General features: G+C 45.5%; 7 protein-coding genes across 11 annotated transcripts; 4 read left to right on the forward strand and 3 right to left on the reverse strand.

Annotated features, from left to right (window-relative positions):
* The first annotated feature begins 154 nt into the window (after nucleotides 1-154).
* LOC128304629 (peroxisomal N(1)-acetyl-spermine/spermidine oxidase-like) lies at nucleotides 155-1,809 on the forward strand. The gene is given in 4 exon segments (XM_053041836.1): nucleotides 155-824; nucleotides 827-879; nucleotides 947-1,518; nucleotides 1,575-1,809. Coding segments are annotated over 4 exon segments (1,503 nt in total). The 5' UTR covers nucleotides 155-181.
* A 261-nt stretch (nucleotides 1,810-2,070) lies between these two features.
* Nucleotides 2,071-4,567, forward strand: LOC128301828 (spermine oxidase-like). Its single transcript, XM_053038462.1, has 4 exons — nucleotides 2,071-2,475; nucleotides 2,559-2,780; nucleotides 2,909-3,128; nucleotides 3,184-4,567. Exons 1-4 carry the CDS (start codon nucleotides 2,294-2,296, stop codon nucleotides 4,051-4,053), a joined length of 1,494 nt encoding a protein of 497 aa, XP_052894422.1. The 5' UTR covers nucleotides 2,071-2,293; the 3' UTR covers nucleotides 4,054-4,567.
* A 1,813-nt stretch (nucleotides 4,568-6,380) lies between these two features.
* On the reverse strand, nucleotides 6,381-12,462 carry LOC128301829 (uncharacterized). Of its 5 annotated transcripts, none has more exons than XM_053038466.1 (9): nucleotides 12,376-12,462; nucleotides 10,234-10,661; nucleotides 8,734-9,011; nucleotides 8,321-8,652; nucleotides 8,131-8,256; nucleotides 7,945-8,060; nucleotides 7,721-7,771; nucleotides 7,158-7,463; nucleotides 6,381-6,975 (listed from the first exon to the last, which is right to left on the reverse strand). In XM_053038466.1, the coding sequence occupies exons 2-9, from the start codon at nucleotides 10,385-10,387 to the stop codon at nucleotides 6,860-6,862; spliced, it is 1,479 nt and encodes a 492-aa protein (XP_052894426.1). In that variant the 5' UTR covers nucleotides 10,388-10,661; nucleotides 12,376-12,462; the 3' UTR covers nucleotides 6,381-6,859. The 5 variants fall into 5 exon arrangements, with proteins under 5 accessions (XP_052894426.1, XP_052894423.1, XP_052894424.1 ...); XM_053038463.1 differs by having other exon boundaries at nucleotides 7,721-7,777; XM_053038464.1 differs by lacking the exon at nucleotides 12,376-12,462 and adding an exon at nucleotides 11,185-11,300 and having other exon boundaries at nucleotides 7,721-7,777.
* A 436-nt stretch (nucleotides 12,463-12,898) lies between these two features.
* LOC128300414 (WASH complex subunit 5) lies at nucleotides 12,899-16,945 on the forward strand. The gene is made up of 7 exons (XM_053036456.1): nucleotides 12,899-13,023; nucleotides 13,104-13,398; nucleotides 13,467-13,974; nucleotides 14,036-15,680; nucleotides 15,740-16,195; nucleotides 16,269-16,646; nucleotides 16,713-16,945. The coding sequence occupies exons 1-7, from the start codon at nucleotides 12,899-12,901 to the stop codon at nucleotides 16,861-16,863; spliced, it is 3,558 nt and encodes a 1,185-aa protein (XP_052892416.1). The 3' UTR covers nucleotides 16,864-16,945.
* LOC128300415 (peroxiredoxin-6) lies at nucleotides 16,917-17,809 on the reverse strand. The gene has a single exon (XM_053036457.1). It carries the CDS (start codon nucleotides 17,755-17,757, stop codon nucleotides 17,086-17,088), a length of 672 nt encoding a protein of 223 aa, XP_052892417.1. The 5' UTR covers nucleotides 17,758-17,809; the 3' UTR covers nucleotides 16,917-17,085.
* A 1,920-nt stretch (nucleotides 17,810-19,729) lies between these two features.
* On the reverse strand, nucleotides 19,730-27,205 carry LOC128301612 (uncharacterized). The gene is made up of 6 exons (XM_053038185.1): nucleotides 26,775-27,205; nucleotides 24,267-26,690; nucleotides 24,023-24,195; nucleotides 23,730-23,940; nucleotides 23,520-23,663; nucleotides 19,730-20,637 (listed from the first exon to the last, which is right to left on the reverse strand). Exons 1-6 carry the CDS (start codon nucleotides 27,027-27,029, stop codon nucleotides 20,482-20,484), a joined length of 3,363 nt encoding a protein of 1,120 aa, XP_052894145.1. The 5' UTR covers nucleotides 27,030-27,205; the 3' UTR covers nucleotides 19,730-20,481.
* LOC128301614 (uncharacterized) lies at nucleotides 22,575-23,689 on the forward strand. Its single transcript, XM_053038186.1, has 3 exons — nucleotides 22,575-22,754; nucleotides 22,834-23,230; nucleotides 23,301-23,689. The coding sequence occupies exons 1-3, from the start codon at nucleotides 22,638-22,640 to the stop codon at nucleotides 23,501-23,503; spliced, it is 717 nt and encodes a 238-aa protein (XP_052894146.1). The 5' UTR covers nucleotides 22,575-22,637; the 3' UTR covers nucleotides 23,504-23,689.
* Nucleotides 27,206-27,209: the final 4 nt, after the last annotated feature.

Here is a 27,209-nt window from a genome sequence, read left to right on the forward strand (position 1 = left end):
GCGTTCTTAATACAACAAACAGTTCATTGTGTTTCCTAGTTTGAATACCCTCGCCCGAAATCGTTTAAATATGGCCCATCAACTGTAATAGAACACTATTCGCGTGTTTGCTAAGACACGCAACGCGTCTCAAACAGTGAGTGTCCTGGTATTGTGCCGTGCGATCGAAACTCCAACCAATATGCAGTGGTCTACACCGCTGATAGGATTATTCGTCGTTCTTGCCGTCCTGGCCGACGTCGTTACGGTGAATGGAGCGGAGAGCCCTCGTATAATTATTGTTGGTGCGGGTGCAGCCGGTATTGCCGCCGCTAGTCGTCTATACCAAAAGGGCTTCAAGAACATCACCATTCTGGAAGCGTCACATCGATTCGGAGGCCGTATCCGTACGACTCCGTTCGGTGGTGGTATTGTAGAGTTGGGTGCCCAATGGTGCCACGGGGAACAGGGCAACGTAGTGTACCAGCTGGCATCGGTCTACCGCGGGCTGCTGAAGTCCTCCATCATTGCGGATGAGGTTGCCGCACTGGTACGTTCGAGTGGGGTACAGGTGCCGGAAGCAGTGGCGGACCGATTGCAAACCATGGCGGAAGGTATTATTGAGTCATCGGGCAGGGACACGTTCGACGGAAGTTTGGGTGAATACTTCACGCAAGAATATTGGAAAAAGATGGCCGATCCAGCGTTTAAGGACATTAGCCGTGAATTGGCGGAACAGTTCTTAGTGTACTATCACAACTACGAGCGTGGCTATACCGCTTACGATTCCTGGTTCGAGGTGGCAGCTAGCGAAACCGACAGCTACGTAGAACCGGCCGGAAACCAGGGATTGCATGGAATGGGAAGAAAGGATTCTCCACCATTCTGGACATTGTTTCGGTAAGGTTTTGTTTCCTCTCAATGTTCGACATACAATCCAAGCAAATTGTCCAACGCCTTTCTACAGGGCAATTATCCAGGAACAACGAACAAAACGCTCACACCGGTACCGATCAGTCAACTCATCACCTATAACAAATTCGTTACCAACATCCAATGGAAAGGATCGACAGATGGTGATGTGATTGTTAAGGCACAAGATGGTACCACCTACGAGGCCGACAATGTCATCGTAACCGTCTCCTTGGGCGTGCTGAAGGAGAACTATCGTACAATGTTTACACCCGCACTGCCAACCGTGAACCAGCAGGCTATCACAGGGCTGTACTTTGGCACGGTTAACAAAATATTCGTCCTGTTCGATGCGCCGATTCCGGAAGATTTCCCCAACACCGTCCATCTCCTCTGGTACAAATCGGATCTGAACGCACTGCGTCAGTCACCGAACGCCTGGGCCGAAGCAGTGTCCACCTTCTTCCGCATCGACAACCAACCGAATGTGCTGATGGCTTGGATGAATGGTGCCGAAGGACGGCGAGCCGAGTATCTGCGGGATGCGCCAATCAAGGATGGTATTCTGTATTTGCTAAAAATATTTGGCAAAAACTTGAAATTTGGCAACATTCAGGGTCTATTAAGGTAGGAACAAACCTTTTGTTTGGTAAGGTAGGCTTACCTTTTGAATTATTTTGCAGATCTAAATGGTCATCGGATCACTTGTTCCGCGGTTCATACTCGAGCCGTTCAATAACAACCGAGAACTTGAATACGGGTGCGCGATCTCTTGGAAAACCGGTTAAAAATGCGGCGAATGAGCCCGTACTGCTGTTTGCCGGTGAAGCTACTAATCCGATTCACTATTCCACCGTTCATGGTGCCATCGATAGTGGGTTCCGTGAGGCAAATCGATTGATCAACTACTACAGCTGAGAAGGAGTGACGAATTCATCCTACTTAATGCAACATGAAATGAAAACCCAGCACACAAAATTAAAAAGAAAATCACGAATTTAAGCACACAACACTTTCGTATCTTCGATTTTCTTACCGAACGATCCACCAACTTTCAATTTCATTTGAGTTACGCGGGAAGCTGTTTGACACTTGCAGTGACCTTCAACAGGTGTTTCTTGACAGCCGGCGACAAAACAAACGTGCTGTGTTCACTCAACTCTGTTTGTTGCCAAGGTAACCATCATTCTGATCGGAACATAACTCCGAGTTGTGCTGTGAGGTGAACCTTTGTCACATCCACCTCTGGTTTGAAACATTTATCAATCCCTATTTCAATGTGTTAATCTTATCGCAGCCATGATACGCACATATCTATCGCTCCTCATTATCGCGCCTGAAAAACATTTAATTCACTTGTTCGCGGCCCAATAGTTTACCAGATTTCTAAGCGGTCGTTGTGATGAGTAAATTTGATCCAAGCGTGCTTATTGTGGGGGCCGGTGGAGCTGGCATAGCTGCTGCTACTCGGCTGCTTGAGCGAGGATTCCGAAATCTAACGATCCTGGAAGCAGAAAACCGTATCGGAGGACGCATTCATTCCGTGCGGCGAGGCACAAACGTGCTGGACTATGGCGCTCAATGGTAATGGTGAATGGTGTGCATGGGATGAAGTAAATTTGCTGTACTTAAAACGGCCCATTTCCTTCCGTTCCTTCTCGTCCAAGGGTGCACGGAAAGGAAAACAATTTCATCTACGATATGGCTTCGAAGTATGGACTGATCGAGATAGAGCAGCACAAGGAGAATGAATTGTATTACAAATCTAATGGCGAACCGGTACCAAAGGAAGCGTCCGATCGGGTGATCGATACCTTGCACACTTTGCTGGAGGATGTAAACTCTTTGCAAACGTTCTCTGGATCGCTTGGAGCAAACTACGATAAAGTGTAAGACCTATTTCTTCATCTTATCTTTCTGCAGCTTCCAACGTTACAGATGGAATTCAGTTGCAATAAGGCCATTAGTTTTAACAGCGAATCTTGAGATTGTAGAAATCACATCTTCCTTGCGGCAGGTTCTATGATGCTGTACGTGCTGGAAAGTTTGCCGGTATAGATCAGCACACCTGTTACCAGTTGTACCAGTTCTTTGTCAAGTATCACAACACGTACAATGCGACCGATACGCTGCACGAGGTGTCCGGAGCTGGTTTGCTAGAGTTCGAAGACAATCAGGACGAGTTTTTGATTAATTGGAAAAATCGAGGATTTCATACGCTGCTTGATTTGCTGATGGTAAGGTGATTCGTATTCCTCCAAGATACGTCTAATATCCCAATCTTGTTCACAGCGTAAGCTTCCTGAACAGAGCGACGCACCTATAATGGTAGAAGAGTACACTAAGTTTAATCATGTCGTTAAGTCGATTCAATGGAATACACAGTCAAGTAGCCGTCCAGAAAACCCGCACCATCGTGTTTCTGTAACGTGTACAAACGGTGCCACATTTAGTGCCAACCACCTCATACTGACCGTATCGCTCGGTGTACTGCAGGACATGCACACGCTCTGGTTCGATCCTCCGCTGCCCGATCCGAAGCGTAACGCCATCGAAGGCCTCTACATCGGTACGATCGACAAGATGTTTCTGGAGTTTGAAGAACCGTTCTGGCCACAGGATAACAGCTGGCATGGGTTCGGTTTGCTGTGGGAAGCGAACGATCTCGAACAGCTGCGACTCGACGGTCGCCAATGGTTGGAGAGTGTGTGCGCCTTCTTCGTGCCGGATCGCACCGAACGGTTGCTGGTTGCGTGGATCTACGGCCATGATGCACGTGTAATGGAAGCACTTCCCGAGCAGACAGTAATAGATGGGTTGATGTTCTTGTTGCGTAAATTTCTGCCACATTTCTCGGTGCTGGAAGCTCCACGCTGGTTTTCGCGCAGTCGCTGGTACAATAATCCACACTTCCGGGGCTCTTACAGCAGTCGTTCGATGAAATCGGATGCAATGCGAGCAACTGCAGCAGAGCTAGCAGAACCACTGATCGCTGCATCCGACCACGCACCGATCGTACAGTTCGCTGGAGAAGCAAGCCATCCACAGTTGTACTCAACCGTGCAGGGTGCGGTTGCTAGTGGTTGGCGTGAAGCGGATCGTTTGATCGATCTCTATCGAACTTCGAACAGTAAAATGCCACCTTTATTGGGGAAGCTGTAAACCTCGCAGCCATGCTGGCTTCTCAGTGGTGTAGGGACGAACACTGTCTGTTGTGCGGGCTCCGCCGTGCACCAACCAGCCGCGAAGTTTGCTGGTCTCCCGGTGCCGCCAGACACCGAGCAACAAGATTGCCCGCCGATTGTCGCCGCTCTACGGTGTCTTCACCGACAGGGTTCTAAGATTAGTTTTTTGTTTAAAGTTTTATTGAAGACATTTTTTTATTCAAGTGATCGATTCTGTTGGCGATTCCTACAGTTACACTCTACGATACAACCACCGTAGATAGATGTACTGCCTATGGTTGTCCCTTAATGCACATTTCCCCCTCTGTGTGGGTTATGCCGGTGTGTCCCTTAGGATGCTATTGATTCTTCGTTCGAATAAAGAGATAAAAGATGATTCTATCACCTTCTGTACGGTTGATAGAGGGCGGAGAAAGAAGAGATGTGCTTTTTGTGTTTTGCTTCCCATCCATCGGTCACTACATAGAACATTCTCTATAACAATGTACGTGGGGTTGCGAGCAGGGGAACTTATTACAGGACATTCCTCTACGCAGGAGGTTTCTTTTTACATAGTTGTTTATAAAACGTGTCTGCTTAGTACGTACTGAGAGTCTATCTGTTCTCTTACATAATTCGGGTCAAAACTGCATGAGTGACAACACACACAGGTGATAAACCGCTTAACAATCACACGCACGTGCGCGGGGCCAGGTTCGTATCTTTTACGGTATTCGCCATTTATAACCACCCTCTTCCTATAGCCTAATTGTTTTTACCAAATTGTACCATGTTTCATTCTACATCGTTCTGTTCTTGTTTTGCATTTTTTGGTTGCTACCGCTCCTAACCCTTGGCGAGATCCCACCTGTCTTAATCATCATACAGTAGACATCATATGTGTTACCTTTCGACAGGGCGCAACTTTTTGGCCATTCATTCGCTGCTACTTCTCCCTCTCTCTCTCTCCCTCGGTTTGAGTAATCCTATCGAAAAACTAACGCTTTAAAGGAGATGGTTTATTTTGTCAAAAACACATGAGGAACGAACGCAGAAAAATTAATTTAATAAAAAAGGATTTTATTTTTAAAAAAAAATCTATTACACCAATCACTAAAGGAAGTATGAATAAAAGCCGATTCTTTAGGAAGAAAATCGTAAACAGCAGAACAGATCTGTTTCAGTTAGGCAAAAGTCCAACATGAGTGCAAGATGATAAATAAAACAATAACCTTAATTAACACGCCCGGCGCCGCATCACCCGAATTCGAGTGATACTCTATAGAAATTGTCTAGCACGATTTTAACACGGCGTTGCATGTGTTAACACCAAACCAATCAGTGGTGGGCAAATAAATTTAAAAATCAAGTTCTCTTTATCCTGTCAAACGAGGGGATCCCAATAGTATAAATGAAATGAATTTGTATCGTTTAAACATACAGCTTAGAAATAAAAGCTACGATGAAATGAAAATGTCGTTCAAATAGCGTTCATTATGTTCACCGAGCCAAAGCGATGGTACCGTACCGTACCGTCGTAAAAACAGCTTTTTTGTGTTTTGGCAATAACTCTTCACAATACATTTTCTTTGTCCATATGCTCATGTTAAGAGCCAAACAAAAGATATTTCTATGACCAGCGTATGAACGGTATTTGAGCAGCGCATTTTTTACTTTAATAAGGTTGGACTTTAGCATAAATGAAACATAAATATTGCAACACCTGTGAGGCTTGTGTACATCCCTAATGGAAGCAATAGAATAAGAAAAAGGAAAAATTCGTATAACTTATTTTCATACTCTGTTTCCTTTTTGTCGGTTCTATTGCTTTCGCAGTGCTACCAAATTACTTTGACCAATGTGCCAGTAACACGAATTGCGACGCACTAGTATCGTTTTTATAGTTAGATACGATTTTCTTCCGAATCGAGAAGAAAGTCAAAATTAAACTGTATAAAAAATGTCCCTACATTTAATCTTTGTACAAAGCTAAACCTTCATGTTGTGTGTTCTCTCTTTCTCGCCTTACAATACGGCACACAAGAACACGGAGAATTAAAAAGAGGGGAAAAAGTGTTGAGAAAAGCATAACAAAACCTACTTCTTTTTGTTTCATTAGAACGGCCGACCGAGGAAAAATCCCTCCTGGACCAAATCCCCGTAGAAAGGACTGACTATCCGGCTACGTGGTGAAAATAAGTCGATGAGGCGCGGCCGTTCTAACGAAACCAAAAATATTTTTTTACATCCATTATCTTTTCCCCGATACAATTTGCAATTGGATGTATCGGCTATCATTAAAAAAAAATGTCTAAACATAATATGAACGGTCGCTTAGTATTGAATTTATCTACGTTCACAAGTTACGTCCTCTTTTGCTCTAAAAACTAATCGATTCTCCTCATGCTCATGCACATCTTTCTAGTTTTTGTGTACACAAACACAAACGCATATCGCCCTATGTGATACGTACTAAAATGAATGTTTTATCCCTTCTACCAATCACACCGGGGGAGCACACAGAGATATCCATATATACAATCCTCTCCGTTCCAAACATAGCAAGCACATATCTTCCACATCGACGATCGCGTAGCCATCACCTGCCGTTGTAAAACCACACATTCTCACGATGCAAACAGATTGGTGGCGGGTATACATTTGTTACCCAACGCATCGACTACATTACTTCATGACTTGGTAAAACCACAAAATGCTGCATCGTGTGCCTCTTGTTTCGACAGGTTTCATCTGTTCTATCGCCAGTGTTCACTGCAGCTACCGGATCCAGACAAAACATCATTCTAGTTGCCCAGAACGTGCACATCATCCTGCTCCTTTTCTCGCTGGCGCACGGCCACGGCAGTTTCCACTAGCAAGTATAAACACTTGAACTGATCCTTATCGTCGCGAATTACACCTACAAAAAGCAAATGAGACAGCAAGAGATGAAATTAATTACAAACAAAGTTGTCCGACAACTGTACAAATGTTACTTGTTTAATTACTAACAGGATATGTTCGACTGCTTCTTCTTCGCATTTGTCTATTTTAGCTGCTTCATTTGGTTTCTTTCTCCCTGTATTCCCTACGCCAACTTACCTTTTACCTTCACTGCCGTTGTCGTATGTGGATTAGTGTTCTGGGAATTGTTGTTATTGTTGTTGGCATTATTACCGCTCGGTAATAGTGTGGCCGTTATCGTCTTCGCGTTCGATTCACTCAACGGCGTTGCGGTCACGGTCGTCGTTTTGCCGGAGCTAGTCACGACGGTCAGCTTCTTGGGGCCCGCCTTCAGGGCCGCTTGTAACGGGACGGCTGTCAAGTTGTCGCCAAGTTTCAGCGTACCGCCCTGTGTCGTGATAACGTTCGACTGGCCGATAATCACTCGCTGCATGCCTGATGGTACTGTAAAGTTTCAGAAGATATACATTTGTAATGTAAAATCGTTAGCGGAAAAGAATTTTATGACAAACATAACATTTTAAATCAACCGAACCCAAGCATCAATAAATCGATAGAGAGAAGCACGGACTTTAAAAAATAAAGCTTGGAAATAAAAGTATGTTAGTACAAAAAAGTCCATGCAAAAAATGGTTCATTTTCGTATCACAATTGCATACATTCAAGCGTTGAGTTGTTTATTAAGCTTGCAGTAATAGTACCTGGTGTAGATGTAATTATTTTGGCAGCAGTCGTCGTCACAGTTGGGCGAGCTGCACCTTTTAGGCAATCATCATCATTCGATGTCGATAAACGGAAAGCAATAAAAGTGAGCATGGGAAAGTAAATTCAATTAATGTTAATGTCTTTCACACTTTTTCCCTATTTTCTTCGACGACACATTTGAGTTTTTAAGCAATATACCGGACATAAGTCGTCTGCTTACCTGTAACATGGGTCGCATTTTGCTGAAGGGGTATATTAGCGAGATTAGTGTGTGACGTCGTGGTAAAAAAATCATTCTCTCCGCCATCCGATGCAATGACTTCCTCTTCCGTAATTCTGTAACAGCAAAAGGCGTTTCAAAATATGTGACTACTATCGCCATTTACAACGCACGAACAACACTTACTCTTCAGGAATTTCTTCATCCTTCTCATTGGCATAACGGATTATGCCGTCCCAGTCGCCCTGCTCCGTGACTGGCATCTCTTCTTCGCTTTGCGCGTACTCATACTCGATGTTACTGTCGTCCGAACTGACGTTGATAAACAAAACAGCGTTATTTTCAATTGTTCAAAAACCAGCCATAATATGCTTACCGATAGATGATGTGATCTTCAAAGTCTACATCTTCTTCCACTTTCACCAATCCGGATGGTGTCTGCACAAACTGCTGGCCGTGGCTGGTGATGATGTGCGGTACGCCATCCTCGATCACCTCCTCCTCCTCGATGATCTCCTCCGTCGCACCGACAATCACTTCAGACGCTGGGCTCATCGTAAGCGGATTCTGCCCATCGTGCCCCACCACTAGCTGACCGCTTAACTTCTTGCCCCGCCGAGAGATGGTGTAGTGCATTGGATCATGCCCATCACGACGAATCATTTCCGGCAATATACGCCGCCGCGCGTTAATAAACCAATTGCACACCTGCGAAATGCGTGTTACAGGTTTAATTATTGCTAAAACATTGGTTTCATTCTTCAAAAAAGGGACACTACGCTACATTACCTGTAACACCGTCAGATTGGCTTCCTGTGACAGCGTAAGCTTCTCAGCATCGGTCGGGTATGCGTTGAAGCGATGTTCGTACAACCATCGTTTTAAAATTTTTACCGACTGCTTTGGAAGATTCCCGCGGCGTTTTCGGCTTGAGCTTTGGTTGCTGGAGTTCATTGTATCGTTTCCATCCGGATCGGTCTTAAACGTCATGTCGCCCATCGTGTGCTCCTGGTCCGATCCTTCCGTATCATCGGCGCTCGACGCATGCTGGAAATGATAGTCTTGGGCTGCATATGCGGGCGGGTGTGCGAAGAAAGAAAAGAAAAATATGATAAGATAATGCGAATAAATCGACTTTACGACATTAAAAGAGAGATACAGTGAAAAAACAAAACAAAACTACAACTGATAATTGGTTAACCGTGTAAGCAAAACAAGACGTTCACGAATGAAAAAACGCGCGCATATAACGTAACCATCAAAACATAAACATAAAATTGAAAGCCTCAATAAAACTTTCAATTCCAGCTGATAAAATATGTCAAACTGACAAACAGGCCAAGAAGCATTGAAACACGAACACTGTTCAATCGAACAACTGAAGTAGGCCATGCTTTAATTTGCATCTTATTTTGGTGATTTGCCATTCATTTAAGGGAAAACTAGCGCTGTTATGTGTTTAGGGCATATCATATATTTCTATATGTGCCACTGTATAAAATTTATGCTCTCATCAACACACACACACACACACACATACTGTACGCGCTTCACAGCATTTGTCATGTACAGTTGCGTGGTGTAAATTAACAACATATAGCTACGGCGCGTTCTATGTACGCCGTAAATTTACGTAAATTTACTGGATTAGGCAAGTTGGCCACAACCTTTTTAACCATAACTAATCGCTTATAAACAAAACGTGGTCAAAAATCATTTTTTAATCATAGCGCCCATACGGATTATCGCTTTCAATTTGGTTTTACTCAAGCATTCTTCCCTGTTTCTCGATAGCATTATTTCGCCGCTGTCGTCGGGCGCCATGTTGGATTTCTTCAGAAATGTCACCCTGACACATGAGAAGCACCGCATCGGTTCTACATTTTATCCCGTATTTTCTAGTCTTTTGCACACATTTTTTTCATTAGCAACATGTTTATACATTACTTTACAATAAAAGGCCATCTCAGGGATGCTTGATAGACCATTTAGGGCTATTCTAAGGCATGAAAACATGTCTGACATTAGCCTCACCTCCCGCAACGAATAAAGAAACTCCCCGCTCTTCGTTCATTCCTACATCAGACATCTTTTGACGTTGAAAATTATGCAACACATATTTTGATAGTTCTCTTGTTTACGAATCGAACGGAGGGTAAATCAAAGCAATTCACGGCTGTAAGACTGTCACTGGTTTTCTTTTAACGGTCGGCGAAATAACTTTGCTTCGCCAGAGATAACGCACGCACAATTAGGACCATCGTATTCTACTGCAAACAGCGTACGTACCTTCGTTTTCCTGCATTAGCAGCTTGGTCTGAAAGGTGGCCTCTCGCACCATGTCCCGCACATCTCGCTTCATCGTGCCCGTTCCACCGGAGGGCGTCAGCACGGTTGTCGATTCCATAGGTACCATCGTTATTTCGAATTCCTCATGGTGCATCTCATCAGGAGAGAGGATAACCTCGGTCTCCACGATTTCCTCGATTTCCTCAATTTTGAGGCTGTTTTTGGTACGGGGGTGTCAACGAAAAAGTTGGGCACAGGGGGTGGTATCAGCCGCCTGCGTTACTGCTACTGGCTTACTGTTGGGTTTCCGTCCTTTTGCCTCTAGAATCGCCGCTTTGCTGCTGATTCACGTACTGGAGGACACTGTCGATACTTGCGCTAGCAGTGTCACTCAGCTCGATGTAGTAGCTTTTAGAGTCCTGTTTTATCTGGCCAGAAATAGTGTTCGAAAATCGAAGATATTAGTCACTTCTTGATATGATATATAGTCCACTCCTGCACTTCGTTCATAGCTCGTTTGCTGCGTACGTGCACAGTAGATAGCTGTATGTGGGGTGAAAAAAAGAAACTAACCACTGTTTCGTTTCACAACCACCACTCTCTGCTAGGGGAAACACTTCTTTGTAGCCACACCGTTTCCTGATACAATTTCTCACTGACCACCGGCTGCTGCCACATCAACCACCGACAGCGTAAACATTTTCAACGTATCGAAACCATAGCAAATGTTTCGCACAAAAACCACAATTCTGAATGCTCGTGAATGTTATTCTGCTGTCAAAAATCCTTTGACTGGTGTGTGCTTGAAGAGAAGCGGAGAAAGCAGGTTGTTGGGAGACGACGCACGTACGAGAAACAACAAAGCCAACCGATGGCTACTTGAGAACTGTCAGCGCTGACAACGAGTTGTCTATTTCGAACGCGGCAAAATGCAGCATCTACAATGCCCACCTCTGGCCGTGTACAATGATGCTAGGTCGATTCACGCTGTACGACAAAAACAAAATGGCGCCGCTCTGCAAGGCAAGCTGTAGTGTGCGTGCGTACGCTTGTGTGCGTGTAATGTGTCAGCTGTCTGTCAACGGCGCATTGCGTGCTTTTTCGCTTTTTTTCTCTTCGCGTTATGTCAAATTAACAAACAATTTTTTTACAACCCATCTACTCAGTACAACAATACAGCATTCAGAATTATGAATGAAAAACATTTTTTCATATTTACAGCACTCGTAAAATGTACAAGGAGATGGAACATTTTACTACAAATTCCTCTCTCTCTGGGGATACATTATTCACTCACACACGCGCGCAAAGGCACACGACGCACACCGATGCGTCGTGATGAATGTGCTATGCTGCAACATGACAGCCACTGTCAAATAAGATACATTTTCACCAATGCTCCGTTATCCTAATTGTTTACAAAATTCCCTGCCTGGTTAGCTAATTCAATCACTCCTAGACCCGTGCTAAGCTGCTTATTTCTGCATGGGGATGTAATAATCTCGCGAAACCGCATGCCACATTCACTCCTGCGTGCCCAATCTAGGCAGCATAAATCAAAATGGCTTCCCGTTCTCGCATGGAACCGCAGCAAGCATAGGCGCAGATTTTCCCATAGATTCAAATCTGACGGGAAAAACTACACCGCATCGAAAATGCATCAACGTAAACCACCCTTATCGATTAGATGCAGAATTTAGAACAATTAGTGTCGCGCCGAAAACGAAATGTCACTCAAAATCATCATACCTCCCGCTCTTGCATCCTTCCTCTCATAAACACACACACACACCCACATGGAGACGCACGCACGGGACCAAATGCAAGGGAAAGCTTTTACGCGTCAAGCTTCCCGTGTGACGGCTCTTGGTTGAGCGCAAAAAAGACGTAAACTATCTTTCACGTTTGTTTACACTTGGAATCTAATGCGAAAAGACACCTGCTTGCTGCATGCAGCTCTTTTGCGGGACAAACCATTTCAATTAGGCAGGATTTACAAGTATTGCCACTTTTTCACTTCCTCCACTAGAGCAAGCGCTCTTCGGCATCACAACGCAATGCAAGCGTTAAATTCTAGATAGAACATACCACAATCGATCGCACCATAGAAAACATACGCAGTCTGCAAATCGATACACTTACCTTTTGGTAATTGAGAACCAACGGCGAATACACTCCGTAGCGATTTGTTGCTGTAAATTTCCGGTTTTCAACTTTTTCACACCGAAGACGCCAATCGGGCGGATTATTTCTTCTGAAGACAACCTGTCAAATGTCGAGCGCGTTGTTTGACAGCTGCCCTCTCCCATTGCACTGTGGGATGTTATACATAGAACAGTGTTTATTCAAACATGAATAACTTTTGAAAACTGTATCAAATAAAATGCAAATACGGTATGAACAGCCAGCAAAACAATTTATATAGACATGCATTATAAAATATACAAGAAACGTTACAGAATGTCGCATGTTGATTCGTTAACTAAGCTGTTCTGTGTGCTCGCATACTCCATTCAAGTAACCAAGGGTTCAAGCGACCCTGCGCCCATCGTAGTTGCTCAATTTCCGTTGATTGTTCCGCCCCTACTTCTGATGTTTGTTTATTAAATTATGATTCACGAACATTGTTGATTATCAAATCATCTGATAATAGAGTTCTTGCGCGATGGCGACGGAATTCCTTGCCGAGAATAATGTGTGCGGTCAAACGATTCTGCAGATCGTTGCGGAAGGCAACACTATCATATGCGAACTGTTGCGGCTGAAGGATTACGTACCGGACCTATTCTAGTGAGCAGTTGGGTGTTACAGTGGCTTAATTCAATGCTAAACCAAATCAAAAACACTCGTATTCCCTCTTTAACCTGCAGCTTGAAAACGAAGGACGAACAGCAAAAGTATGGCGAAATTCTTAAAGATTTTGGGTACTTTCAAATTGCCGATGCACAGGAAGCAAAGATCGAGGCTGACGAAAAGCTACGGCTGCTCGATGAAGAATTGCGGGAAAATTACATCGTCACGCTTAATCGGTTCTACATCGTGTTTGAAAGCATTCACAAGTACGTGAAGGATCTGAATACGTTCATTGAGGAACTGAACACAGGCCTCTTCATACAGCAGTCGATGGAGAAGGTGTTCCAGGATGCGGAAGGAAAACAGCTAATGGTAGAGGACTAATGCACATTTTCCCGAACGGCATTGGTTGTTTTTTTATCAATTTCCTTCTGTTTTAGTGTGAAGCATTGTACCTGTACGGAATGATGCTGCTAGTAGTCGATCTACACATCCCCGGCCTCGTAAGAGAGCGCATACTTGTGTCTTACAACCGTTACAGTGCACTGAAAACCCACAGTGACAGCAGCATCGACGAAGTTTGCAAGCTACTTCGTTCGACCGGGTTCAACGATGGTGTTCCCGGTAGCAATGGTGGAACGCTGGGCCGTAAAGTGGTCAGCTATCCAGAAGACTTTTTCGCCCGCGTCCCCATCAGTGCGCTGTACATTGAAATGGTCATTGGCCGGCTACGATCGGATGACGTGTACAATCAAATAGCAGTTTATCCCCTGCCGGAACAACATTCAACGGCCCTCGCAAACCAGGCCGGAATGCTGTACGTGTGTCTTTTCTTTTCTCCTAAAACGCTACACAATCAATCGGCACGAATGCGCGAAATCGTTGACAAGTTCTTCTCAAACAACTGGATCGTATCGCTCTACATGGGCATCACGGTTAATTTGATAAGTATGCAACCAATTGTTTCTTCCTTTGACCGTCAATGCAACCCTCTTTTTCCATATTGCAGGTGCCTGGGAACCATTTAAAGCTGCCAAAACGGCACTCACCAACACGCTCGACAATGGAAATCTGAAGGAAATATGTCACCGGCAAAAGCAATCGATGGAAATGCTCCTTAGCCGCACCCGCAACATTCTGCGCGAAGGGAACCTAACCGAACAGAACCTACTCGATCACATGCCGCGCGTGATGGCTTTGGTACGCGACTGTAACATTACCGTGCGCTGGATAATGTTGCACACGTGCAGTGCCAACACGATTGACGTCGGTACAACAGCAGCCACGAAACGATGCCGCCAGGTTCGGGAACTTATCGAGCAGGAGATAGAGTTTCGGGGTGTGTTATTTTTTGAGCTACTGCTCAACACGAGCCAGCTAGAGTTGAAGGTGCGTGAGATGTTGAAGCGGCTGCTGGAGGAACGAGACGATCGGTGGGCGGACTATCGCCGAGAAGCCACCGACCGTATGCAAGACCTAGCGGATGCATTTTCCGGCGAGCGTCCGTTTGTGAAAACACGTAAAAACGACAGCCTTAGCCGATGCTTCGCGAACATGCGCAAAGAGATTGATGGGCTGAGCAGGGAGGAAAAGCATTTGAGTCAAACCGGGCGTACAATCATTCAGCTTTTGCAAGCCTTGGAGGAGGTGCAGGATTTTCACGGGCTGAATCGCAACATGCAGGTAAAACAGCACATCGTCGAGACGCGCCAGTATCTGCACGAAATGTTCCATACGATCAGCATCAAGGAGAATGATCTGATTAATCTGCAGCTGATAGGAGATTTTAGTTACGCCTGGCGACTGATCGATGGGTATACCGGTATGATGCAGGAAAACATTCGCCACCAGCCGAGATTGGTGATAAAGCTACGGTCCACATTCCTGAAGCTCGCATCGGCACTGGAAATACCTTTGCTGCGACTGAATCAAGCCGAATCGGAACATCTGATCGATGTGTCGCGTTACTACAGCAACGAGCTAGCGAACTTTGTGCGGAAGGTTGTACAAATCATTCCGGAAACGATGTTTACCCTGCTGGCCCAAATCGTTGACCTGCAGACGAACGTGTTGAAGGAACTTCCGGCCCGGCTTGAGAAGGAACGCATGAAGGAATACGCACAGTTCGAGGAACGGTTCCAAATAGCGAAGCTTACCTACACACTGTCCACCTTTACCGAAGGCATTCTGGCGATGCAGACCACGCTCGTTGGGGTGGTTGAACTCGACTCGAGGAAACTGCTTGAGGACGGCATACGTAGGAAGTTGGTGCAGAATGTTGCCGATGCATTTCATCAGCAGCTTGTGTTTGGTCAAAAGGTAAAGGAATCGGAACTGTTCCCAAAGTTAGACTCGCTGCACAAGATCATCCACGGGTATCGGCGCTCGTTTGAGTACGTGCAGGACTACCTCAACATTCACTGTATGCGCATCTGGAACGAGGAGATGGCCCGCATCATTCGGTTTAACGTGGAGAAGGAATGTCAACCGTTTCTGAAAAGTAAACCGCACGAATGGGAACAGCCTGGTGTGGGGTTGACTGATGACCCTGACGGAAGCTTGGTACCAATTCCGATCTATCAACCAATCGACATGACGTCGATTAATTTCATGGGACGATTGGCAAGAGAGATTCTGCGTATTACGGATCCAAAGTGAGTAGCGTTGGGCCGGTGAATCTCCCTTTCTTATCTACTTTTCTTTTTCCCATTAGAACAACGATCTACATTGATATTTGCTCCAGCTGGTACGACTACAAAACGCACAAGCTGCTGCTAACGAACAAATTCGCCAACAAAATCAACGAAACGTTCGGTCCTGCTGGACTGATCGGACTCGATCGGCTGTACGGTGCGATGCTCAAATCCGAACTGGAAACCCTGCTCGTCGGTACACTTCAGCGCAAAATTCAACACGAAGCAAACTGGAGCGATGTGTTTGCGGGAATTAAAAGTGACCTGGAGCGTACGGACATTGTGGGCAATCCTGCAAAAACCTATCCAACATTTATCTCGAACACGTCACGCTTCTTTAGCTCCAGTTCGGCTGGCGATTGGTTGTTGAAAATTGGCCAGAAACAAACACTTCGCTGTCAGCTTGCGCTGGAACTCAACTGTAGTTGTAAGATAAGGGCAACCAAACTGGAAGCTTCCCTCAGAACGTTAAACGAGTAAGAATGGCCTGTAAAAACTTGATAATCTGCAGGTTGGCTAATGTAAACTAATATTTTCCTCCCTATTCAGGGCTATTCTGCTTGACTTTCAGCGTCACAAGCTCGACGAAACTCAACCACTCCCACGTCCCGAGTTGGTAGCGGAACTGAACACATACCTGCTGTTCGCCGGCTTGTACGATCCTTACCGGAAGGTGTACCTCAAGCAGGAACCACCACGTTTCCTACCGCTCGTACTGTTCTTGTTTCTTATTTCAACGCTGCCCAAGCTACAATACATGGAAAATGTGGACAGTTTAGTAGCGAAAAGAAAAAACGAATCGATCGATGGCCATCCGCTTACGATCGGATTGCTAACCGTATTGCGGCAGTTCGATGCGACTGAGACGGACATTTTCCTGCAGTATCTGTGCCAGTATGTGCTCTCGTTTGTGCACGCTAATTTAGAGTAAGTTTCCTTGATAACCGTGGCGTAGTTCGGAACAGAAGTATAATCAATTTTCATTATTTACAGAGCGAAAAACGCTATAGGCGTTGAAGCATTATCCGCGCTGCGGTTTTTAGAGATCTTTACCCGTGTCGCGGATATACCGAGAAACTATTTGGAGCAGTACCTTTCTGCGGTTATCCTGGACCAGTACATCTTTGTGTCGGATATTAAATGACCTTTGTTTTTCTTCAAGTTATTCCAATAAATCACAACCACCATACACACTGCTACGCTGGTTAGCCTGGAGACAAACGGCTTTCAAACATATATATTAGTGTAAATCCAATTAATGATTTTGGTCAATCGAAATAACAATTTATACAAAACTTCACCCTGTACTGGCAATAAGAACTTGTATGCACATGCTTAAGTATCCAGCAGTTAACATTCAGCAGCATCATTTCGGGCAATCCGTTTTGCGTAAGTACTTTTTCCCCGATGGCAATGTGACACTGTTTACACCTGCCGGGAACAACGACTGCAGCTGATCCTCCGGAACCGTCGGTTGCACCATACACGTGTCACCCGGCATCCAATCGGCCGGTGTCGCAACCTTCCGCTTGTCCGTCAGCTGCATAGAATCGATCGTGCGTAGTAGCTCCGCAAAGTTCCGTCCCGTTGTCGCCGGGTAAAGGATCGAAAGCCGCAACTTCTTACCGGCATCGATTACGAACACTGCCCGGCACGTTAACGGCAAACCGGCTGATCCGATCTCATCCTTATCGAGCATGTTCAGCTTCACCGCCAGCTCCCGGTGCGAATCGTCAATGATGGGAAAGGGAAAAGCATCACCGGTGGCCAGCTGGCCGTACGCTTTGATGTCCTCGATCCATCCGCGGTGCGATTCTACCGTATCACATGATAAGGCGATCGGTTTTACGTTGCGCTTGGCAAATTCCGGCACCAGTTTCGCGACCGCCGCCAATTCCGTCGTACAGACGGGCGTATAATCCGCAGGGTGGGAAAACAGAATGGCCCAGCTGTCGCCTATCCACGAGTGAAAATCGATCGTACCGATTGTGGTATCGGCACTGAAGTTCGGGAATGGATCTCCAAGATTCAACGACATGATTTGCCGGCGTTATCAGTTTGTGCAATAAACGAAGATGGAACGTCGACAGAACGGCGGCCGCCTATGTACGAACGTCATTCAAATACGTCAACAGTGACAAATAATTTGGACGTTTTGGAAGGTTACTGGATTTTAAAATTATAATTTTTACGTTTTGTTTACACACACGTATTTCAGTATGAGTAGTGGAAATCGTAATTTTTAAATTAAACACTGCATTTTAGTCGCAAATGGTCGATATAGATTACGCCGAGCGTCATGCACAGATGGTTTCCCTGGTAGCTCAATATTGTTCAGGGCTGCTTTCGATTGCTGCTAGATTCAAATATTCGTCGCTGACGTAAATGTCCTAACGGGACATCCGGTATAGGTTCTGAGGATTGAGGAGGCGCTCCGGCGAATCGGGCAGTTCCCTGACTATAGTGGTTTCCGAATACGAGTTGGAATCATGGATGTATATGATTTTGTATCTAGGCAAACCCTAGCGCAACAAGAGCAATTAACTGCGCCAGTTTACCGGAGTCCTACAATTCCCTTCTAGTAATCGATACCTCGATGAGGGAGGAAATGAAGAACATTCCTAATAAACTTCGTTGGAGGGCAATTCCCAGCATTTTTGTGGATAAGTATGACCAACAGTATAAGGACCGTTATTTTACTGATAGTGCGAGTCCTTCGGATCAGTATTTTATATTCACAGACAGCCTCAGCGCTGTCGAAGCACTGAAATCAGTTGAGGCTATAAAGAGCTCTGATTACTTTTTCCGAAAAATCTTGGATATTCTAAGCTCTCTGTACAACCAAGCGTTCCAAATATCGCTTATCTGGTTGCCTGCTCATTACGGTATCTCCGGAAATGAAAAGGCAGATCTTTTGGCCAAACGAGGTGCCTCTGATGGCAACTTTTTTGAGAGGTCGATTCCCCTCACGAGTTACTTTGCACCCCACAACAGCTATGCATGGCTCGCTGGCAGAGCATGTGGGATGACGATGAGCTCGGGTGGTTCTCGTATTCAATCTCACCACAGGTATCCCTGCGTCCTTGGTTTCACAGCCTCCCGGTAGGTCGTGCGTTCACTCGTATGATGTCTAGACTTATGTCGAACCATTATGCAATGAATGCGCACCTTCAACGTATAGGTATGTCCGACTTCAAGGTTTGTAGCTGTAGTGTTGGATTCCATGACATCGATCACATCCTCTGGTCATGTGGTGAATTTGACGCCGCAAGACCCGGTCTTCTAACAGCCGTTCGGGCATCAGGAAGATCTGCTGCTGTGCCAATTCGCGGACTACGAGTACTCACGGATTTTGTTCGACTTCGCCAAAGAGATCGGAATCACCCTATGATTCCCTCCCCTTCCCCATCCTGTAGGTAGTACGCACTATCGTTTGTTCTTATTTGTTCTTCCTTTTGTGTAGTCCTTGTTACAGCTGTTTGTCCCTCGCTTCTGTTGTCCTTGCTGTTATATGCTCTATTGCTGTTGTCGAGGATACATTGGGGAGCCTTTGGCCTTTGGAGCACACGGACGACAACGAATTAAAGGTCCCCTAGATGCTGACTGGCAAGCTGGTCACGACGCCGAACATAAGACCTCTAAAACTCACCTCCGACCAAAGGACGCCGCAGACGGCTAGTCTGAATGTCGATATAATCTGAAAGTAAAGCCCACCAAAAAAGGAGGACAAGAGGGACTCCAAAATGATGCAGCTATTCCTACCGAGTTCACCCGGGATAAGGTGCATCGCAATGGTGAGAGAAGGAAATGTCCCACCCCGAATTGGTGAACTACTAGATATTAAGCGTAGTTTATAAGATATATGACCTAGCCGTTCAAACGATAATTTAAAAAAAAAAAATAATTTAATCAGATAATGGAGAAACATTTTACAAATGATTCAGCGCACATTTCGGATACCAAATGAAAGCATACTTTTATTAGCAAAAGAATCCACCATTTGCAGGTACTCCAATATGTAAACAGACAAATTCAGCTCAAAATATATTTCTTATCAGTATTGCTAAATGGTATATCTATAATCAAACATCTCAGTGATTGGTTTTTCGTTGCAAAGAAAACCCCATTGCATTACAACTGTGTTTTGTTGTACCTATATGATTCTACAGACATTCCGTGGTTCCCGATATGAATTAAAGTGTAAAAAATATGTGTGAATTTATGTGAAAGAAAAAAAACTTGCTATTCAAGCATCTCGTTACTCTCCTGCTGGTCGCGTAGTTCAACTGAACATGCTTCATCATCATTATTTTGCACTTTACAATTTCTGTTGGTTGCACTGTTTGCCCCTTTCGTTTTGTTTAAATAATATTATCTTACTCGCCTATTATTAGCTCGTTAGCCTCCTGTAATTCAATAGGTAAAGAAGAAAGTAGCAAAATTAATTAAAAAAGGTCACGATCATTTTACCATTCATCAACGATTGAACTGAAAGTTACGTGTAAAGGGCATAGGCACTGAAGGTGTGTGTTTGTTTAATATAACTGCCGTGAAAACCTTCGGTTTAATGGAAGATACAACGATTCAAATCATTAACAGATAGTTTGTTAAACTTGCTGAAACCTATAGAAACTTATGTGTGTAATATAGATATGGTATGGACGAATGCTACCATTGCAAAAACACGTCACTGTACAATCTCGGACCATGTTGTACGTATTACTGATTATTGATTTTTCCTCACACATTACATGCAAGAATTTCAAAGCTCTCCTTTCTTGTTTACGAACAACTTAAACTTCTGCTGACACTCGGCCGTTACCCATTGCTCGGAGTGCTTTTTCTTCTCCAACCACAACATCGCCTCCAGCTTGGCCATAAGATCTCGACGCAGGTGTTGTTTAATAGATTGCATCGCCTGTATGATGAATAAAAAGAAACACAAAATGGTTAATAAAATCCAAATAGAGTTCATAGTTTTGAGAAAGGGAAGCATTATTTAGATCACGTTCGACATCGCCCATCGGTAGCGTGCGGGTGAATGAAAAGAGGGGGATCCCTTTTTCATGGGTGTGTGTGTATATATCTAAAATTATACGTCCACATGAAGCCAGTGCATTGCCACTAGCGGTAATGCGTGACGGATCATAAATATAGATTGTAACATAATTTATGCTATTAATAACGACTGCATTGGTAGCCAAATCCAAACCAGTCAAACCCGAAATGAACAATGATCTCAGCGAAGGAGATCACATTGCTCTCCTTGGAGATCTTAGAAAAAATATTGTTGATTTGTTGACATTAAACACTAATTGTTTCTCAAATCCCACACAGCTGGTAAAAAGTAATCCATAGCAGGAATTTTTTTGAAGTCGGGGAAGTCTACTTGAAGTCGTACAGGTCTTCACCTATTTTGGGATCGGTGGAATCTCACAAGAATTGAAGGTTGCTAACAGTCCATGAAATGTTGTTAAGATGACATATTTTTAGATTCCAGAACTCATGTACGTCTCCGCTACAAGGATCGCGTTCAAAACTGACAAAGATCTCTCATCCGGTTCGAGATCTACGATATATGGTAGTCAGTATATTAACATTTTATTTCTGGAAGTAAAACACTCACAGAACTCTGGTTAGCTGGGCATGCCACAAGAAGAACATTAAAAATATTGAGTATTCTCAGCTGGATACTACGGCCAGATTTTTGCCAATTGTCCGGTAAGGAACAAACGTCACAGAAATACCTTTTCCATACCATCGTGTACCATTTTCCCATTAGCGAATTTTTCAAATAACATTCAGAAACAATATCGCACCGAACCTATTGGTTCAATCACCCCCACGAAGAGATAAAATCAACTTCAAGGATAACACATCTTTAAATCACTCGCCGCGTTGGTGTGAATCGATCGAGAGATAGAGGGAGAGTGCGTGCAAAAGAACAAACATTCATCCAAGCAACAGTTGCATTCGTTCAAACGCACGATCAACGCACGTAACGTGATCCGCTCATTTTCCCCCCACTCACTTAGCGCAACAGGAAAAAAAACTGTTTGATGATCTTAATGAGAATGATGATGGGGCCACGCCAAAGGTTTGTTTATTTATGTCTCCCGCCTGTCTAAATGGTTCGCCGCAACGGATGTATCTATTCATTTCTATCTAAACACACGCGCGGCATTTGGTAACCGGTACGATTCTTTTCGTCACCGCGGATTTTCCCATTCCGCATTCCGCTTTTCCGATGGTGATGGATCATTTCGAGTTGACGTGCCGTGGTATGCCTTTAGGGAAGGATCATTGACAGCGGCACTCGTGTTCACTCCACTGGCAAAAATTTCGTAAACCATCTTCCGGATCACCTTCGGGGCTGCGGGTTTTGTGTGGAAGATTTATTTTCCACAACATTTTCATGTTCCCGAAAGCGATCAATGTTGTGTGCTTGTAACACCAAACCATCAAACACTGACGCTCGTTTTTCATCCATTCCAATACACTCGATCGACACGATCGGCGGGCGCTTGCTTGCTGTAGACCTTTGCTTGCATCTTGCAGGTGGTTTTCTGAACAAGTGTATTTCCGAACGTATCGTGTTTCCCAGCTACCACTTCTCCGGCACACCCGACTGGACGCTGGCCACCGGTAGGAAGAAAAGAGCGAGCAAATCGAGAGCATGCATGGTTTGCAAATCTGGGCGTATAGCTTTGGCCCGCTTATTTATGGTTTTCCTTGCCGTGGTGTGCTCGTCCGGTTGGCAGAGCTCGTGCGTTCGAACGGTTTGGCTTGCGTACGATTTGGCAGACCGAATCAGTTTCTTGGCCGATCATCAGTCGGTTAATAGGGTCGCGTCGCTTCGCGGCTCATCGCAACCATCGCATAGAAACGTCCGCGTGCCCGAAAACTTCTGGTGAAACGATGGTTGCACGTGGTTGCGCGACAAACGATTTGATTCCGAGTTTACTCTTCGTAACGATCTTTACCATACTTCTGACACGAGGGACTCTCTCGTATCGTTATCATTATGAAGATTATGTAAGAATGAATCAAAACTACACATTCCGCGCATAATAGAAGCTTTTTCTTCTCTTGCAAAAAAACAAATACACATCAGGACACAATGATGGGTACATGCCGGGAGAATGAGGTGTGCAACATCGTTCATCATCGCCACTGGATGCCGAGTACGGTGGACAAAGTGTGCAGGTGCCCGCTAAATACACCAAGCTGCCCGGTGGTGCATACACGCCACGGGAACGTGATGAATGTGAACAGCCGGACGCAGATGAAGTTCTGCGCACCGCTGCGCAATCTGCGCCCGTGCCGCGACGGTGAGATTGCACTGCGCCGCAAAACTCTGTACCAATCGTACGGCGTGAAAAATGTGTCGATCGTTGTCGACTGTCTGTGCGACCATCGGCAGAGCTACTGGACGTTTCACAATCGGTCTGGCGAAGACTTTAACGATGCACGGCACTTGTTTACGGTGGTGCAAAATTACAAATGCGTAGGTAAGTACTTGAAAACAACCGACCGAACCAACACCCGGTGTCACCGAAATCGCTTCCATTCGTTTCACAGCAATGAAACGTTGCGCACCGCACGAGTTCTGTGGCTATGGGCGACGCGATTACGGGTTTATCTATCATCGCTGCACCTGCCCAATGTCGCACCAGTGCAAATTCGATCTGGACGAGTACGAAGATGACGTCAGTGAGCTGTTTTATCAAGGACCGGCATACTTAGCCCGGTGCGTCCCCATTTACGATTACGACTGGTGGTGAAGTGCGCTCAACCTACCTGCACGGATTGTGAGGCTATCGTTTTCGCCACCGCACGGGCACGATCTTCAAAACGCTCTGGTGGTACCGTTTCCGTTATCAGCCCGTAATCCAACGCTACCGTTGCCGTCAAACGTTTGCCCTGCATAAACAGATCCGCCACCTGCCGGAAAACAGAAACCGAATTAAGCTGTGCCATAAAGAAATGTTGCTTCAATTGTGGACGTACCGTTTTTGCTTTCAACGTTCGGCAGCTGGTGAATGCGCCCATGCCTTCCGGCAGATATCCGAAATGTCCGTACGGCGCGGTGAAACTGCTACCCATCTGGGCGACTACCAAGTCAAAAATGGGCAGTATCGTTACGCCCATACCGAGCACATCACCGTGTACGGCCGCTACGATCGGTTTCGAGAAGCTAATGATTACCCTGAGGAAATTCCTGCGAAAGAGCAAAAAGAAATACGATCACTTAATATGTATCCTGTTTTCAAAGTTCCACCAAAGGAAACCAAACCACTTACATCACACACGCACTCATTTCTTCGGCAATTACTTTCCGCTTTTCGGTTGGCTGTATTAAATGTCCCACGTCCAAACCGCGGCTAAAGTGTTCACCAGCCGATCGTATCAGTACGGCGCGTACGGTTGAATCGCGCTGCAGTGTGGTCAAGACGTCGATCAACCCGTGCATCAGCTGGAAGAACGTACAAAAACGATGTATACTGCTGTTTGTAAGATTCAGAGTTCAAAACATGTGAAACCTACTTCCAGCGAAAACACGTTTGTCAAAGTGTTTCCTCCCTCTTCGCTAATGATTCCCTTTGACGCTAGTACTATTTCCGCATAGTTTCCTTGCTTGACGCATGCCATCTCCTTAAGCTGTTCCAACTGCTTGTGTAAACTATCGTTGCTACTACTCGGCAATACGTCTACACTCGAGGGAGAATCCACCACATCGACCGAACCGCTCGGAGTGGGCTTGCGTTTGACTGGCTGTTTGGTGCCTTTGGACGGTTCATCCTGTCCGGGTGTGCTCGTTGCCAACGGACCCGCTTTCAAGCCTTTCAGCACCTTCGTAAGCTTACCCCTCATGTTAGCCACCAGCGAAGGATTAAACTTGATTTCCTCGGTGGCCGACGTACCAGGCGGCTTCGTAACCATGCGCTGTGGTTCATTCTTATTGGGTGGTTTGGCAAATAAGAACCCTTCTTCCGGCTGCTGTTGGTTGGATGCTTTGCTGTTGGTTGCGCTTTGTGGGGAGGTGCAATTTTCCGACCCAAATCCAGTTCCGCTTTCGTTCGTTTGGTCGAAGCTTAAACGGCGTGGACTAGCACCGCTCGAGTAGCTACTGTTCGAGCGCCGCCGTATGATCATGGCATCGTCGTTCCGTTGTGCATTGTACACGTATTCCCACTCCTTTGCGACAGACGCTGTCATTTTACGCTTGCGTGAGCCGGTTATCGGTGGGACGCTGGCCGTACCATTTGTGGACTTTTTCACCGAGCGGTTGTTTATCGATCCGGACGTCGAGGTGGGTGGCGAAACGGACGCTTTGGTGCTGTTTTGAGGGATGCTCGTGGGCGGGGTTACCACTTGGTTCATCGGTGTGGTCGAGCGCTTCGTCCTGATGCGTAAACCCTGAGGAGTTGTCGACTCATTTGGCGATTTACCCTGATTTATGACTACATCGGTTATGATTTTTGTTTTAGCAAGCAATTTCTCGTCCTCATCGCTCGTGTCTACTTCGGTTGCTTTAAGGAGATCTTTGCGGTTCGTTTCACACTCCACATCGTACAGCATGTTGATGGCGCCCTCGTCCCCGAGCAAACGTTCGATTTCGTTTTTCTTTCTTTTCTTTGCCTTGAGATCGTTTGTTAGCTCTTCGCTCTTTACCACCAACGGTGGAACCGTTTTCCGTTCAATGACCTGTCCCAGTTCCGGTGTTTTAGCTCGCTGTCGAACCGGTTCCACCATACTAAACTGGGGCGTGTTGTCAATCATCTGCACGGCCACCGAATCCGCCCGCTTGCGACGCAGCGGAATCAAATTTGTCGGAGGATTTGCATTTAAATTTGTCGACTGGGCACGGTTTGATTTGACCAAGCTTGCGAACGGTATGCTCGACTCCGTTGGATCCCATATAATTTTGCGCTTTATCACCCGCTTCGGTTCTGCAAATGGAATAGGCGGAATGAACTGTTTCTGCCCATCGGTTTCATTTGGTGTTTCGTTCATGGGTGCAGACGTAGGTAATTCGTTTTGCGGTTGCATTAACGCATCTTCCACCTCTTGACGCTGAACCGCCGGTTCATCATCCCAGTCCGAAACGAGTGAATTTACCAGCTGTGATTTCTTCAGCGAGCTTTCGGGCGAACCATCCGGGGTATGTACCGTGTTCTTCACCGGAACAGTAGACAATGTCAAATCTTTTGGCAGCTTTTCTTTTAGATTTTTGCTTAACGTCGCTTTAATTGCTTCCGGTGGTTGTGGCTCCTTCTTGATCTCCAAACCTCTGTCCAGTGGAATCTTTACGAGCGGTTTAATCGTGGTCTGGCCCTTGATGGTTATGCCTGGGGGCAATTTTATTATCTGTGCAGGCGTTTGTTTAACCTCTATTGGATATTCCTCTACCAGTGTGTCTGATTGATTAGCGCCCTTTTTAGGAACCGTTTTAGTGCGCGGTCTTCTCACTTTCGGCAGCAACGGTAAGCTTTCCATCTGGCGACGGGCAATCTCCTTTTCCCGTTCCTTTTTGGCGTGCTCCAGCTCATCCGGATTGATAATCGCAAAGGATAAAACCTCCATCTCTTCACCCGATTCCTTCGCCTCTTCCGAACCAACGCATACCTCGATCTCAGATGCATTTTCACGTATCGCAACAACATTGCCCTCCAGAATGGCGATCAGGTCGTGATCATCCAGCTTGCTCTCTTTCGTATCTGGGGCCGCGATCGGAGTTTGCGGTATATCGTTACTCAGTATAAGATCCTGCGGTATCTCAATTGCACCGCTCATGTCCAACGGTGGGCTACTGGGTGCGGGATTCAACGGGTTCCGATCGATCTGTTTGCTAAGCTTGCTGCGCATCTTTTCTAATATACTATCGTTCGAAAACGACTCCTTGTCGAGTGTTTTCTTAGCTTTACCATTATCCACCAGTGCGTTCTTCTCCGGTGTTATACGAGGTGCCTGCAGACAGATAAATAAAAACATGCTTTTATAAATCATTTCCTTTACACATTACAATCTTACATTTGAATGTTTCGGAACAACCTTAGCAGCAGCGGGAAAGCTCTTCTTCGCCGCTCCTCCTGCGGCCTTCTTCACCGGTTCCAGCATGGTAAGTGTTTTCGAATCGTCGTCACTCAAGAAGGTGCTATCATCCGCCGGGGTAGGCGATTTAAGTGACGGACCCGCCGGAAAACCATCGTCATTCAGGTTCGAAAACGACGAACCTGCGCCACTCAGTTGCTTACTGGATACATCTTTCGGTTCTTTCTTCACGCCTAATGATGCGGGTTCACTCATGCTGGGTAATTTAGAAGATTGTTCCGATACAGGAGCATTCGTCGCGCGTTGGTCGGTCTAGAGATAGGCAAACGAGTTCACCGTTGACAGACAACGTGCAAGGGAGGCAATAATCGATTTACAATTTTGGCGGCACCAAGGCAATGTTTTCTTTACAGCACGGATGTTATTAGAAGAAGG

This window comes from Anopheles moucheti, chromosome 3, assembly GCF_943734755.1.
Source record: "Anopheles moucheti chromosome 3, idAnoMoucSN_F20_07, whole genome shotgun sequence".
NCBI classification, from domain to species: Eukaryota; Metazoa; Arthropoda; class Insecta; order Diptera; family Culicidae; genus Anopheles; species Anopheles moucheti.

Coding starts and splice junctions, on each gene's coding strand:
- LOC128301612 (XM_053038185.1), bottom strand. CDS start 27,029: ATGAGTGAACCCGCATCATTAGGCGTGAAGAAAGAACCGAAAGATGTA. Junction 23,941..24,022: donor GAAATGAGTGCGTGTGTGAT/GTAAGTGGTTTG, acceptor GCTCTTTCGCAG/GAATTTCCTCAGGGTAATCA. Junction 23,664..23,729: donor GAACGTTGAAAGCAAAAACG/GTACGTCCACAA, acceptor GTTTTCCGGCAG/GTGGCGGATCTGTTTATGCA.
- LOC128301828 (XM_053038462.1), top strand. CDS start 2,294: ATGAGTAAATTTGATCCAAGCGTGCTTATTGTGGGGGCCGGTGGAGCT. Junction 2,476..2,558: donor CTGGACTATGGCGCTCAATG/GTAATGGTGAAT, acceptor TTCTCGTCCAAG/GGTGCACGGAAAGGAAAACA. Junction 3,129..3,183: donor CGCTGCTTGATTTGCTGATG/GTAAGGTGATTC, acceptor TCTTGTTCACAG/CGTAAGCTTCCTGAACAGAG.
- LOC128300415 (XM_053036457.1), bottom strand. CDS start 17,757: ATGTCGTTGAATCTTGGAGATCCATTCCCGAACTTCAGTGCCGATACC.
- LOC128301614 (XM_053038186.1), top strand. CDS start 22,638: ATGGTTGCACGTGGTTGCGCGACAAACGATTTGATTCCGAGTTTACTC. Junction 22,755..22,833: donor GTTATCATTATGAAGATTAT/GTAAGAATGAAT, acceptor AATACACATCAG/GACACAATGATGGGTACATG. Junction 23,231..23,300: donor GCAAAATTACAAATGCGTAG/GTAAGTACTTGA, acceptor TTCGTTTCACAG/CAATGAAACGTTGCGCACCG.
- LOC128301829 (XM_053038463.1), bottom strand. CDS start 10,387: ATGCACCATGAGGAATTCGAAATAACGATGGTACCTATGGAATCGACA. Junction 7,464..7,720: donor AATAATTACATCTACACCAG/GTACTATTACTG, acceptor GAAACTTTACAG/TACCATCAGGCATGCAGCGA. Junction 6,976..7,157: donor AACGGCAGTGAAGGTAAAAG/GTAAGTTGGCGT, acceptor TGCTTTTTGTAG/GTGTAATTCGCGACGATAAG.
- LOC128300414 (XM_053036456.1), top strand. CDS start 12,899: ATGGCGACGGAATTCCTTGCCGAGAATAATGTGTGCGGTCAAACGATT. Junction 13,399..13,466: donor CGGAAGGAAAACAGCTAATG/GTAGAGGACTAA, acceptor CTTCTGTTTTAG/TGTGAAGCATTGTACCTGTA. Junction 16,196..16,268: donor TCCCTCAGAACGTTAAACGA/GTAAGAATGGCC, acceptor CTCCCTATTCAG/GGCTATTCTGCTTGACTTTC.